This window comes from Centropristis striata, chromosome 4, assembly GCF_030273125.1.
Source record: "Centropristis striata isolate RG_2023a ecotype Rhode Island chromosome 4, C.striata_1.0, whole genome shotgun sequence".
Lineage (NCBI taxonomy): Eukaryota > Metazoa > Chordata > Actinopteri > Perciformes > Serranidae > Centropristis > Centropristis striata.
In genome coordinates, this window is record NC_081520.1 from 8141031 (window position 1) to 8156833 (window position 15803).

At 38.5% G+C, this 15803-nt stretch overlaps 2 protein-coding genes across 4 annotated transcripts in view; both read left to right on the top strand.

The window, feature by feature from the left end:
- The first annotated feature begins 91 nt into the window (after nt 1-91).
- Nucleotides 92-11733, top strand: LOC131970534 (galectin-9-like). The gene is made up of 8 exons (XM_059331955.1): nt 92-249; nt 2413-2501; nt 4212-4419; nt 5188-5307; nt 5441-5698; nt 8742-8830; nt 10449-10605; nt 11157-11733. The coding sequence occupies exons 1-8, from the start codon at nt 214-216 to the stop codon at nt 11301-11303; spliced, it is 1104 nt and encodes a 367-aa protein (XP_059187938.1). The 5' UTR covers nt 92-213; the 3' UTR covers nt 11304-11733.
- Nucleotides 11734-15670: 3937 nt separating this feature from the next.
- myo18ab (myosin XVIIIA b) overlaps nt 15671-15803 on the top strand; it is a 170856-nt gene continuing 170723 nt past the window's right edge. For all 3 annotated transcript variants that reach the window (XM_059332180.1, XM_059332181.1, XM_059332182.1), the window contains exon 1: nt 15671-15795. The gene's annotated coding sequence lies outside the window, so the exon portion shown is untranslated. The remainder of the gene's footprint in view (nt 15796-15803) is intronic.

Here is a 15803-nt window from a genome sequence, read left to right on the forward strand (position 1 = left end):
TGTAAGCTATTAAAAATAATTAAAATAAAACTGTTTAATTATGACCAAGAGCATTGTTTGAGACGGTTTGACGCAGATCATATGGTTTCCGTCATTGTGACACCGCCTCCCCTTAAGAAATCGAAACCTATCAGTGGAATAAAAGCCGAGCTTGTGAAAATCCGCAGCACACGTCCTGCTCCGAGGCACACACACCCAGTTCACCGTCTGACAATGGCTTTTAATCAGCAGACACCTTTTTATAGCCCGGTAAGTGGACTTTATTTTCTATTGTCCTGAGAAACGGTGTGATGAGGACTTTTTCTTCCTCCTCGGGGTTATCTCAGGTCTCTGCTCGGCTGGCTGCAGACCACATCCTGACTAGACTATGCACGCTTACTTTCTGGTTGGTAACGTGTCATATTGTACTGATACACGCATACAAAATAAAGGTATTTATACATTTCGACAACAATTAAAACCAACGCGGCGTCTTACCACATCGAGGCTGAAGCCCATTAGAACTAACTTTAACTTTACTTTAACTGCTAAAAAAAACTTGTGCTTGTTAAAAAGTGGCCTGAGAATCAATAAGTTAAATTCACGTTGAAGAAACATAACATTTAATACAGCGAGCTAAATAAGAAAATATATCCGGTTCTGAGCAGAATTCTTCTCATAATAAAAACACAGCAGTAAAAGAAAAAGGGAAGACAAAAAAAAAAAAAAAAGTGAGAGATGATCCGCCCCTCACCTCTTATTACCAGAACCAAGTTTCCCAACTTCCCGTCATCTCCTAGTAACTCCAAGTAACCTAACTCCTCAGTTTTCCAAGAAATTGCTCCAACAGTGAGCAACCATTCCTGTTGTTGCTCAACAACCCTCCGTTGACTTCCTCAGAATTTACAGAAAGGGGGGCACAAAATATCATTTCAGACCATTCACTGTGGGCAGCTTTTATTGGAACTAGTTCCTGTAATCTCTCTAGCTGCATATCTCAACAAATAACGGATGGATTGCCATGAAATAGCTATCATTCAGACATTTATGGTCCCAGATGAAATATTGGATTAACTTTAACTTTTCATCTAGCATCATCACTGAGTTAAATTCAAGTTTTTACAGTACAGATTTTATGATCAAAATCATGCAAAACGAGCCTCAGCTGTACCATGTGCTAATCAGCAAATTTTAGCATGCAAACACACAAAACTTACACACTGGTTGTACTGAGTGTATTGTGATAATTGTCATAGAGATGGCCCAACTCGGACAAATAAAAAGAAACTGCTGGCAGAGATGCCAGAAAAGCAAATGAAAAATATGTTTTATTGTCATTTGGGTGACACTAATATGATGAGACCCAATGACCCCCTGTGAGACACTGCCTTATACTGTACTGCAAAAATACTCCACATGATGCATGAAACAGCCCTTTAGATTCAGGCATGTGTGAAAAGCAGCTCCTTAATGACTTTCAATTTTTTCAAGTTTTGCAGGAAACACAAAAAACTTCACCAAAAGTGTAGCATATGACATTTATTGATCATTTTACTCAAAAAGGATGTAACAAAGGATGGCTATTGGCATAGTAATAACACTGTGTGTAAATAATGTAACTTAAGAGAAATTAATGACATAGGCAATTTTTGAACATGCCTTTGTCACTTAGAATTAACTTTAACTTTACTTTAACTGCTAAAAAACACTTGTGCCTGTTAAAAAGTGGCCTGAGAATCAATAAGTTAAATTCACGTTGAAGAAACATAACATTTAATACAGCAAGCTAAATAATAAAATATATCCGGTTCTGAGCAGAATTCTTCTCATAATAAAAACACAGCAGTAAAAGAAAAAGGGAAGCCAAAAAAAAAAGAAAAGTGAGAGATGATCCGCCCCTCACCTCTTATTACCAGAACCAAGTTTCCTTACTTCCCGTCATCTCCGACTCCTAGTAACCTAACTCCTCAGTTTTCCAAGAAATTGCTCCAAAAGTGAACAACCCTTCCTGTTGTTGCTCAACAACCCTCCGTTGACTTCCTCAGAATTTACAGAAAGGGGGGCACAAAATATCATTTCAGACCATTCACTGTGGGCAGCTTTTATTGGAACTAGTTCCCGTAATCTCTCTAGCAGCTATCATTCAGACATTTATGGTCCCAGATGAAATATTGGATTAACTTTGACTTTTCATCTAGCATCATCACTGAGTTAAATAGAGTTTGTAACAACTCTATAGTTAGTGTTAACTCAAAAAAAAGCTATACAAGTTCAGTTCTTTCATGATTTATTTTTACCTCATGGGGCTTTATATTAGCAATAACAATTAGCTTTATATTAGCAATAACAATTAGCTTTATATTAGCAATAACGAGTATATCAGCAGTGACAATGAAATGGAGCTATTTACCTGTGAAATCCTGTCGTTTGTAGAGGATCCCCTTCACTGGATCCATCCATGGTGGCCTGAAGGAGGGGAAGTCCATCAACATCGGAGGAAGAGTCCTACCTGGAGCTGATAGGTCAGACTGCTCTTCATCATTCTGTCTCTCACCTTGTAGTTCTAATATTTGGTGGCAGTTTAGTACAAAATGTGACATGTTGGCATTTGCAAACATTTGTTGAGAAGACTCAGTTGTTCAGGAGCTTTTAGAATTCATCACATGGTCTTCATCAACACACATTTTTTGTTAACAACATGATTTTGCACATACATGTGCTTTCATGAAGAAGAAACAGAGAAAAACAGATCCATTCATCATACTCCCTTAGAGGTAAAAAACTCCACACGCAGGGTAGACTTTTTGGTGCCATTGTAGCGGCTTGGTACTCTGATCTCAATTGGCATCCAGCCGTTTATTCTGGCACAGGAATCAATTGTACATTCAGTCAGTTTAACTCTCTCACACACACATACACATCAGGGAGCCACAAAGGTCTGACTGTTTCTCATTACTTCCAACAGGAACACAAAACAATACAAAACACATACCTGGCACAGGAATCAATTGTACAGTCAGTCAGTGCAGGTTAGCTAACTTGTAGCACTAGCCATTTTGTAAACAAAAATAAGAAAAACACCGTCAACTTTCTATGAAAAAGTACGGGCTCAACCGTCAGGGATATTCAAACAAACACAACGTAAACCACCCATTTGCAGTGAAATTAAAGTAATTAATATAAAAAATGACGAAGCTCATAGCAGGGAGCCACAAAGGTCAGAATCAGAATCAGAATCACTTTATTAGTCCCTTGAAGGGAGATTTGTTTTGCAGCAGGACACACAAGACAAGGTACCCAACAACAACAGAATAAGATCCAATAAAAGTCTAATAAAACACAGTCAAAGAAACGCCATACGCATATATAAAATCACTGACACAGAGCTAAAACCCCTAAATGGAGAGTTAATACCTGTATAGGCAAAAAGTGCAATGTGCAGATGTGCAAGAAGCAGACTTGTGAAGATGAGCAATTTGAGGGCTACTTTCTATTAGTTAAATAAATGGCAGTTGGTATAAATGAGACCTGGAGTCTTTTAGTCCTCCACCTAGGGGCCCTTAGACGACGGCCTGAGGGCGAGAGCTCAAATTAATTCCGAAGAGGGTGATCAGGACAATCCATAATGGCGTTAGCCTTCCTCAGGACCTGTCTGTTGTACAGAGACATAACACCTTCCTGCCCACTTCCTGAAATCCTTCCAGCAGTATCGACCAGCCTACCAAGGCGATTCTTGTTGGACAGGTTCAGGTTTCGAAACCATGCAACAATACAAAAGGTTAAAACAGATTCAATAAAACTTCTGAAAAAGAGAGTCATCATCTCAGAGGAGACATAGAAGGTCCTCATTTTCCTTAGAAAGAACAGTCTGTGCTGGACTTTTTTGGAGGTAACCTCAACATGTGGTTCGAAGCACAGCTTGTTATCAAGGACCACACCTAGATATTTATAGCTGTCCACCATCTCAACCACAGCACCTTTAAGGTCCGACTGTTGCTGCCCCCCGGGGTGCACGACTCTAAACCACAGGGGTGCTGCGTTCAATTACTATAGTTGTTGAGAGATGCATTTTTATATATGGCAAGTGGAATCAAATTTCTTATGGACTCATTAACTCCGTTACACCATTCATAATTTGGGTTATTTTCAGCATGAAGCCAAATGGTGGTCATTTATACACAGTTATAAATAATGAGACAGAGCCTTAAGTGATGACTTGTGTTGTTCTCCAGGTTCCATGTGAATTTGCAGTGTGGTTCCAGGAACAATGCAGACATCGCTCTCCACTTTAACCCACGATATGACAGCCACCCTGCATATGTGGTTACCAACACCTTACAGCATGGCAGTTGGGGCGCTGAAGAGAGGAAGCACAACTCGCCGATCCCTGCTGGATCTCCCTTTACCCTCCTCATCACAGTCTCCCGTGATTCCTATCAGGTCTGTTGGCCCAAACCTGCTGACAATCTGAAAATGATCTTCTTATTTTAGTCCAGGTACACAATTCTAGAGATTTCATTCAGGCAGATTTCATTTCACTACCTTTACAAATCATGTGTCTATTTTATGAGTGCACAACAGGTGATTTTGGATAAATATGTTATATTTTGTCTAGAAATGATCATACAAAGAATATTTTAATTAGAGTAAACAAAAACATAATCTCTCAAGTTTTAGCTCCATCTAGTTTACCTGCACTTAAATTAGCCACAATTTGAGCCAATCAGAGGATGGGAGTTGTTCTTTTCTTATAGCACTATTTGTTTCTGTTTTTATTTTCATTCCCTGGCTTTTTAACTTTGCGTGAGTTTTGTGGTCCTCTGTGTCTTTTATTTATTTTTACTACTTTTAACTCCATCTTTCTTTTATTTTACTATCTTTATCTGTTTGTTTGATTGTATTGTTTTATTTATAGCATCATTTTAGATTTATACACTTATTATTTATTGCTGATTGTTATATGGAAATGTTTGTTTTATAGTTCATTCTATGTACAGCACTTTGGAGACGTTTTTGTTGTTTAAATGTGCTATACAAATAAAGTGGATTGGATTTGACTAGGAAAGAGGGGAAGCAGACAGAATGGTAACTGGATGGAGTACAAACTGGTTGCAATTATTTTATAGAAATATATTCTTCATATTCATGCTAAAATAATTCTCCATGCTCAGAAAGGGGACCCAAATAAAATCCATATCTTCTCTCCAGCTGAATGTCAATGGCAGCCACTTTATGGAGTTCAGGCACCGCATCCCATTTCACCAGGTGGACACCATCTCAGTAAGCGGGAAAGTAGAAATTTCCTCCATTGCCTTCCAGGACTCTATGGTGAGGATGATACAAGAGTATGGCATCAATTGTGTTTCATGTACTTTATGTTAATGCTCTAGTTTCAAATTTGAAACGTGAAGAGTATTACAGATGAGTAATTGAGATTAAAGTGGTTTCCCTTTGTCTTTAGTTTCCTGCTCAGCCGGCATTTCCTTCACAAGCCTATCCCACCCAGGCTGGCTTCCCTGCTTTTCCAGGGTTTCCAACGTGTCCACCTCATCCTGGATTCCCCTCACAGCCTGGATTCCCTTCACAGCCCGGATTCCCTTCACAGCCCGGATTCCCTTCACAGCCCGGATTCCCTTCACAGCCCGGATTCCCTTCACAGCCCGGATTCCCGTCACAGCCCGGATTCCCCTCACAGCCTGGATTTCCTCCTGCAGCTCCTGTGAGTATGAGCCCGGCCGGAGCTACAGTAGAACAGACATTTTACGAAGCTGCTCTGGGGCAGCAAAACATTACTGGTTTTAGTTAAAAAGTCAGCTCACACAAATTGCAAGTCATTCTTCAATGTTAGTATTATACAATACATATAGCTGCAGATGTCAATCAAACCGTGACTTGATTGTCAGTACCAGTTAAACTTCACAAAGAGGCAGTAAATGTCTGTCTTCATCTTTCTGGAGCTGTCCCATCACCACCAACAAAAGCTGCTGTGAGACACTCCATTGTCCTCGTGCATTGCATTGTGGGAGAATAATGTTCATAAACACTAAAAAAATGGTGGTATTTAGTGTGCATAGTGGCCCTCATTAATCAAACGAGCGTAGAAACCAGCGCAGATCTGATCGTATATTTCGTCTTACGACAGAGTTCACGTGTGATTCATCAAACGTTCGTATCTCTCCAATCACAGTGTAAAAATGATCGGCTGTTGATAAATGTGGCGGCTGAAAACAAGACGATTTATCCAAAGCGATGTAAAAAATGAGAGTTAATACAACACAAGCAAAAGATTACGACACTGAAGTACGCAATATGGCCAAAAAGAGTTTTTTTTTACTTTTCTTTTTTTTAACTCACCTTTATTAGCAAAGCACACCATGACAAATAACAACAGAAGCGAAATAGACATTTTACAGAAATACGGAGCAACGGGGATTTATTAAATAAAAAGTATAAACTCAAACAAGTTCAGTGAATATTTTACATTTGGAGCACAAACTTAAAGTTTTCACAGCTTTTTGGTTGCAGCCAGGAGGTAAACAATGTTTTAAAGGAAGTTTAAATTCCAAAAGAGGAGGAATTTCTCAGAGGCAGAAAACGCTGACGTCCAACAGCTGCTCCAACAATCTGGTTTTGTTTGGCAGCATAAAAAGTGAAAAGGAGGAAATCATTGGTGCTGTCAGCAGAGTAGCAGTGGAGCATTCAACTCCACTGAGGTTTGAGTAATTCATTTATACATATATCGTGATATATAAAGCCTAATAGCCTATATAATGTCCATATATTGTTATTAATATGATGGAGAGATATTATTCACTTTACATTTTTTACTACATTTACTTTTACATTTTTATAATAACTAAACATTTTAAGTACCTTTTGGCCATATTACTCATCAACATTACACTTTATTTATTGCATTTTTAATAACATTTTAATAACTTCATGAACTTAAATGATTATGAATTTATGTCTGAAACATACACAACAAACACAAAAGTGAGACAGTTACACATTCAATAAAAAACTCTCACACTTTGGTAGACAATACTACCCAAAAAGTTAGCACTATAAGCCATGTTTACTTCACCTTTCTGTATAAGGCAAGGTACGGAAGAGAACAGCCATGGATTTTAAATTTTTTTATGCACTGCTATCTTGTGATAACGACTTATTTTCTCGTTATCTCGATATAACGAAGATCGTTTTCTCATATAAGATAAACTTAGGTTTTGGCCGGAAAACTTTGAGGCTTAATTAGGCTGTTTTTATGGAAGTGCCTGACGCACCATACAAAGGGAAGTGAAAGTTCAGCAAAATGCAGCATAAACAAAATATTTCACCTTATTAGTTAACTACAAATGTCTGTAAAACATAATAATCTACACTGTTTAACCCATAAACCTGGGTTAAACACTGTAGATATAAGGTCTGATAGAATCGTATTGTGAAGAGACTACGTGTTCCACATGGCTACTTAATATTCACGTCTGATGGGTGACCGTGATCATGGTGTCTGCAGGCAGCATAACTTACCTAATGTGTAAATGATGCACCTGGATGCAAGAATGAGATAAACACTGCCTACTGTATGTCTTTATGAGCTGGGAACTGGCTGTGAGCGGCTCACCTCACTATATGCAGTGTAGTGAAGTTTAATTACCAAGTTTAATTACCGAGTTTATCTAATTCGTTATCACTAGAAAACAACCTTTGTTATATTGAGATAACAAGATAATAAGTCATAATAAGTCATTATCACAAGATAATAGTGCATTAAAAAAATCCATGGCCGTTCTCAGCTTCCGTAGCAGGGATCTTCTCATTCAATGCGTTTCCTTTATTTTCATGGCTATTTACATTGTAGATTCTCACTGAAGGCATCAAAGCTATGAATGAACACATATGGAATTATGTTCTTAACAAAAAAGTGTGAAATAACTGAAAACATGTCTTGTATTTTAGATTCCTCAAAGTAACCACCCTTTGCTTTTTTTGATAGCGCTGCAAACCCTGGGTGTTCTCTCAATGAGCTTCATGAGAAAGTCACCTGAAATGGTTTTTCACTTCACAGGTGTGCCTTGTCAGGGTTAATTAGTGGAATTTTTTCCCTTATTAATGGGGTTGGGACCATCAGTTGTGTTGTGCAGGTTGATACACAGCTGACAGCCCTATTGGACAACTGTTAGAATTCATATTATGGCAAGAACCAATCAGCTAGGTAAAGAGAAACGAGCGGCCATCATTACTTTAAGAAATGAAGGTCAGTCAGTCCGGAAAATTGCGAAAACTTTGAATGTGTCCCCAAGTGCTGTCGCAAAAAACAACAGCCAAGAAACACAAGGAATGGACATTAGACCAGTGGAAATCTGTGCTTTGTTCTGATGAGTCCAAATTTGAGATCTTTGGTTCCAACCGCCAAAAGGGCCAACAAGTGCTAAGCATCTCTGGGAACTCCTTCAAGACTGTTGGAAAACCATTTCAGGTGACTACCTCTTGAAGCTCATCAAGAGAATGCCAAGAGTGTGCAAAGTAGTAATCAGAGCAAAGGGTGGCTACTTTGAATAAACTAGAATATAAGACATGTTTTCAGTTATTTCACACTTTTTTGTTAAGTACATAATTCCACATGTGTTCATTAATAGTTTTGATGAATCTACAATGTAAATAGTCATGAAAATAAAGGAAATGCTTCGAATGAGAAGGTGTGTCCAAACTTTTGGCCTGTACTGTATGTGTAAATTATTTATTCTGTCTCTGTACAGGCTGTTCCATATAAGAGCTTCATCAGTGGTGGACTCACACCTGGCAGGACCATCACGATCCAGGGAACTGTTCGCCCCAATGCAACAAGGTGTGACTTGATTATCTGTTTCCAGTTAATAAAATTAAGAAATAAAATGAAACCAAGTAAAAGAAACACTAAACAAAACAGACATAAATATAACATAAATGCACACTGAATGCATTGTAAACAGTTAGACTGTATATTTAGTCCCAGGCCATACCTTTACCCCATGGGACAAAGACAGGCAGCCATGTCTGCCACTTCAACACGTCTCTCCAGATAACCAATACACTCGTTGTTTATAACCACCTGGGCAACAAATACAGAGGAGGTGAAATTGTCTGGTATAAATTGTCTGGAATATCAAGCAGCACAGGAGACCATACATCTGGTCCTAAACTGTACATCTGGTCCTAAACCGTACATCTGAACCTAGACCGTACATCTGAACCTAGACCGTACATCTGGTCGTAAACTGTACATCTGGTCCTAAACCGTACATCTGAACCTAGACCGTACATCTGGTCCTAAACCGTACATCTGAACTTAGACTGTACATCTGGTCCTAGACCATACATCTGGTCCTAAACCATACATCTGAACCTAGACCATACATCTGAACCTAGACCATACATCTGAACCTAGACCATACATCTGGTCCTAAACCATACATCTGAACCTAGACCGTACATCTGAACCTAGACCGTACATCTGGTCCTAAACTGTACATCTGGTCCTAAACCATACATCTGAACCTAGACTGTACATCTGAACCTAGACCATACATCTGGTCCTAAACCGTACATCTGGTCCTAGACCATACATCTGGTCCTGCACAATAGATCTGGTCTTAGATCATACATCTGCTCCTAGACTGTACATTTGGCTTGCAGAAGGAATCATGACACAGCATTTTATACACCGAAGTCTTTAAGCCAAAATTTCAGTTAATGCTGACCCCTGTATATGATGGCCTGAAAAGTGACTATACAGCAGAGCTTTGTATCTGAATAAACCTCAGTCAGTGGTTGATCTTGTTCGCCTTTCTCCTGTCATGACTGACTGAGTGGACCTGATTAAAAGTGCCTTTTTACTTAAGTACAGTACTTAAGTAAATTTACTTAGTTACTTTCCACCACTGATTTCAAGTATTGAAGTCACATCAAACGGCCACTCAGGTGTTTTCAAATAAACTTCAGTAATGTTGGGGAATACACAAGAGACAGATACATAAAATAATGGTCCAAATTGAAGCCGCAAAGGTGAGACTGTTGGCAACCACTGAATTGTAGCCCCTAGGTTGAGCCAAGCTTTCAAAACACACTACACGTCCCATAATGCAATCAATTGAATCTTTTCATAGACCCTGTCTACCTGGTAAAACCCACATATTTCAAGCTAATGTGTCCATTTTGTAATGCAGGTTTTCTGTTTAAAAAGGAGCAGTCTTCAAGAACAATCTGAAACATTTCTGAATCTCATCATCAGTAACATTGTCTTAGACTTGAAAACACTTCTGCACAACCAGTCAAGACATTAGGCAATTGCTTTCACTAGCAGAAAAAGAAGAATTAGTTCCTGTCACTAGTAAACTTAACTTTATCCATAAAACTGGAGCAGTTCCACTTAAAATACTTGAATCGAAGAAAGCAGCACAATGTTGTTCCTCTGTGTTTCCTCTCAGGTTTGTTGTGAATCTTAGCCATCAGAATGGCATCGCTCTGCATTACAATCCACGTTTCAACGAGAACGCCGTGGTTCGAAACACCAAGCAGAGGGAGCAGTGGGGTTCTGAGGAGCGAGGTGGATCGATGCCCTTCCGCCGGGGACAGCCTTTCACGGTAACCTCACAGTAGATTCTGAGAACAGTTCCTCCATCACTTGAGCTTATTGCATCATAAAAAAATCACATAAAAACCCCTTTATGCAGGGGTACAATTTTCTCTTTGACTTTGCTGGAATTTAGCCATTGTAAAATTATGAAAAAAGTCAATCTCTAAATTCTGAAATGAAAAAACAGAGTATAAGGCTACTCAGTAATTCAATCTCAAAGTTCTGACCTCAAAGTAAGAAATCTAAATATAAGTTTATTTAGAATTCTGATTTGGTTCTCTTTTATTCATCAAATTCATAGCACATATTTTGTAAGAAGACTACATGATCATAGTAGCCCTTTTATCAATATTTCAAGTTTTAGTAGGATAAATCAGAGTGTTTTGTAGTCCACTGCTTCCCACACACATCAGACATGTCTTGGAGCCTCTTTGTGTGGGCCCTGCTGACTCCTAGTGGTAGTATCAAAAAAGACACAGTGACAAATTAATTCGTTTTACTGTTATTAGGAAGGTTTTTTCAAAATATGTCATTGCAAAATGCTATTTTTTTCTTTCAGCTGACTATCTGTTGTGAGAGTCACTCCTTCAGAATTGTGGCCAATGGGATGCAGGCACACACCTACAAGCATCGGTTCACTCCAGTCCAACATATAAGCAACCTGGAGATCGACGGTGACATCACTCTGACCTCTGTGACAGTGTAGAGGTCCAGCATCTGTGGCTGATCTTGATAATCACAACAACCATTGCATGTATGAATAAGTTCACATTAGTTGATTACTTTAGGTATTTACTAGATATTTTATATTAACCTCCGGTGTATTCTTACAATTTCTTATTTCTATATAATAATATTTTCTCCTGAAAATTGATTCTTAAATGAAAAATCCACCAACTATAATTAAAGTTAATACATTTGATCAGGCAAAACTGAGCTACAAATCTCAACCCATTATAGATGATGGGTTTATTGAACATCGGCCTGAACGCAGCTAAAAATCAACATGTCAAACGGAGGATTTGTTAACAGTTCCATTGATATTTGAAGGTTGAAGGCCTCTAAAAGTCAAAGTTGCTTCCTAATTGCGTGATAATGTTTGTGAACCACTGTAATTAAAATATAGCGTGACAACATGTGTTATGGTGTGTTGAATTATTTCCTGCTTGAACTTGATTAGGTAAAAGGCAAGACAATAAACTATTAAACTACTACCATACTCCAAAATGTTAAAAACCTATAAATATAATATTTTAATATCTTATGATGCACTACAACTACACTCCAAATAAATACACTTTCCTGTATTTCTCTGTTATCTGTCAACTTGTGGTCAGCAACTTTGCCGCATCCTTTAAGAATGCAGTTTACCTTTCTGTATGATATGAATTTATAACCTGTGTTCAATATTGAAATCTTGTTTTGTTATTGACTAAATTTATCTTAGCCTCTGTTGATAGAATTTTTACCTGATGATGTCACTAGAGAAAGTGGGATCATCAAAGTAACTACAATTGGCCCTGAAGGGAACACAAATGTTTGCACCAAATGCCATAACATCAGCTGTTCATTTTGCTTGATACACATGTGGTGCTAGAAGGAAAGTGAGGGGGTCACCAAAGTATGTGATTCATCCTCGGGGCACAAGTATCTGCACAAAATTCAATCTTAATCAATGTTGAGATGTTTAACACGAACCCTAGCAGATGGAGCAGGCAGAGATAATCTCCTCGGTGTCAGTGGACATTAAGGGCCACCAGAAGAGTTGCTTGTAGGCGTGTCCCCACTGCAGCAAAGGAAATCTGGCAGGTGGAGGCACAAATAGCCGGTTTGTTGGACCCTTCAGGAACAGGAAGATCCTCTTGGGCCTCCAAGCCCACCCTTTCAGTCTCCCAGCTGGCAGTACCCACCACACAGAAAGACAGGTGTGGTGTGGCAACGGTGGAATCTCCGACAGGAGGGAGAACTGTTGTGACCGGGTGTCAGCTTTTACATTGTTGGAGCTCGGCCGGTAGGTGAGGGCGTAATTGAAACGGCCCAGGAACAGGGCCCACCAAGGATAGTTTTTTTTAAGCCTGACCAGATCACAAATGGATGAGTGTTTTTTTTTTTGTTTTTAATTTTTAATTTATTCTATTTACATTTACATTTACACGCGCACACACACGCACGCACACACACACACACACACACACACAGGGGTACCACTATTGTCGTTTAATATTCACTCCCTTTCTGTCTATGTCACTGTATTGTATTATTGCACTATTTGTCTGTCTGTCCATGTCACTGTATTGTATTATTGCACAATAAAAAACAACAACAACAAAAAAAAACAACAAAAACAAATGGATGAGTAGACCTTTACAGTCAGTGTCTCCACTCCTGATGGGCCAACACGACTGCCAGCAGCTCTCAGTTAACCACACTGTAAAGTGCAGGGGTGCATCTTCTGGTCGGAGAGGACAGCCCCCACTCCAGAGTCTGAGGGTGTCCGGCTTGACCGCGATCTGTGCTGTGGGATTAGCGTGAGTGAGGACATAAGCAGGGGAAAACAGGCATTTCAGTTTGACAAAATAATAATATACTTTGTTTGTATAGCACTATTCTTACATGAAATGCAGCACAAAGTTCTTTACAACAAAGAAAAGATTATTCAGCTGCAGAGGACCAAACAAAAGAAACTTTACAGAAGTTAAGGGTGCAGCAACCCCACTGTAGGCATGGATAAACCTATGGTAGAAATGAACAAACCCAAGGTATGAATCAAAAAGCATGCATCAAAGGACATTATTCATCATCAAGAAAACAGAGTCAGTGAGATTCCAAAGTCCCAGACTAAAAACTGAAAGTCTTGAGGAGATCTAGGAGTTTTACTAGAGTCACAGCGCTCCAGTCATCTCCATGGTCAAGTTTAAGGTAGTAATCTGCTCTGTTTCATATCAGTCTTTTCCTAGTCTTGTGTTTGCGATCATATCAAACATGTTTGATATTATCTCAAGTCTCAGTGACGTAACACAATCACCAACCAATAGATGAGGGGGGAAAGGTCCCCGGTTCCAGGCCGGCCAGTAAAACCACTTCCACAGGAAAAAGGAACATCACAATAATGCTAGTAAGCTCAGTCCTAAATAAAAATATAGTGATATATAATAATAATAATAATAATATCTTTACGGACACAAGCGGGATTTCTGGGGAGGCTGTTACTTAGTAAAGAGAACAGTAAGAAGACCCATTTAAAATTCATAAATAAATGTATACATAAGTAAATAATAAATAATCAATGATTATTGTATGATGAACTAAATGAAAGCAGATAGAGCTGAAAAATACAATTATTCAATGAAACACATTATAATTAAATAGGACATACATGTATATCATGAATTCATTTCAAATTTTTCCTTTCCTTTGTTCTTCCTCAAATCTATTTTTACAGTAAAATAGTCAACTTTTGATGTCTGAAAAAAGAAATCCTTTTCAGCTTTGTGAGGGGGCATTTTGTGGCATCTTCTCCTCTCTTTGTTGTTATTTTTTTCAACACAAACCACTGCACACACTGGAGCAGCTGGAGCCAAAAGCTGCTTCTCCTCCATTTGTAAATTTTTAATAAGAGCATGATGGGGAAAAACTTGCATGGTAGGAAAAATATGCTAAAAGAATCTAGTTGTAGTCTTGTAAATAGTGACCCTGCAAGATTCACAGTCTGTCTAAAACCTCAGTGTGAGACTAGGCTGGGACTAAAAACTCCAAACACTTGTCCTTAGATGTGAGCAGGTGTGAGCTGATAGTTTTCTGGGAGTCTTTTCCAAATCTTTTCAAAGTTTTCTGATGTATAGGTAGCATAACTTAGATATTTCGCTTAACCCTCTGAAATCTTGGGCTATTATGTCCGTACCATGCCACGTTGGTATTGTTTTTTCCAGCGCAACCTCACCTATATGTCCTGATAATTAATTTTTAATTTTGACTTACTTGATCAACATTTTGAACCCCAAAAAAAACAAAACAAAGGAAAACATAAAATCTGATCTTGAAAATTATGTTTCACACACGAAAATGTACATGCTGCAAAAATGAACACAAGTTGCAAATATAACATATAACAGGTAAAATGAGGATAATCTCGAGTTCTATATTTTTATACTAAATATATTTGCCATTATCTCAAGTTTTACTTGGCCGAATATCATAAAAAAAAATCTGGTATGGAGTTTCAAGCCAGAAATTTAGAGGGAAGCTAATGGCAAGACTCAACGTTGCTTCATTTTTATGTCTTCACGTCATGAAGAAGTAATGTGTAGGTTGTTTCATGGACTCCAGAGGGTTAAAACCTAATTTCTGTGTTTATGTGAAATAGGGAAGCCCCCTATCCTGCCCTGCACTGCCATGGTCTCTGCAGTGTTAGGATGTCCCCATCAAGGTTATAATAGTTTTGGATTTTTCCTTAGTTTTAGTTTTAATTTTGTTGTGAATTTTGTTTTCAAATTTAGTTTTTAGAGTGAGTTTTCTAGTTTTAGTTTAGTTTTTATTAGTTTTAGTGTTAGTTTTAGTTTTTTTTGTAATGGGCTATTTGTTGGGTGCGTGGTTCAAAGAGGTCATAATAAATGTTTCCTTTATTTCCTGTGGTTTATCCATCTCAGCCCCAATAAGGTTATTAACTCTTACAGTTCTGGGTGTTTTGAATTTTGGTGTAGACATCCCAGTCTCAGTAAACATATTTACCATGTGTTGCATGTTCAAATAAATACACTGAATTATGAATGAAAAAAGTTGACAAAAACGAAAACTAAGGACATTTTCACTATAATTTTAGTTAGTTTTGTAACCACACAATACAGTTTCAGTTAGTTATCGTTTTTTTAAAAACTCTAGTTTTTATTTTTATTTCAGTTAACGAAATTTTTTTTTCAATTCTAGTTTTCGTTATTTCGTTAGTTTTCGTTAATTATAATAACCTTGGTCCCCATGGCTTGTCTCACCGTGCACCGTCCGGCTGTAGCGCCAGTGTGTGTCCAGCAGGGGGAACTGTCGGAGCACCCTCAGTGCGACTGTCTACCGAACATCCGAGGACTGGGAGCAGCCAGCTTTGATAACGTTAGCTCAAAGCCAGTCTGCGGCTTCTTTTCCTTACGAGCCGAGCTGCACCCTGTAACAAGGCACCAGCGGTGCTCCATCTGCTCTACTGGGAACCAGTAAGTAT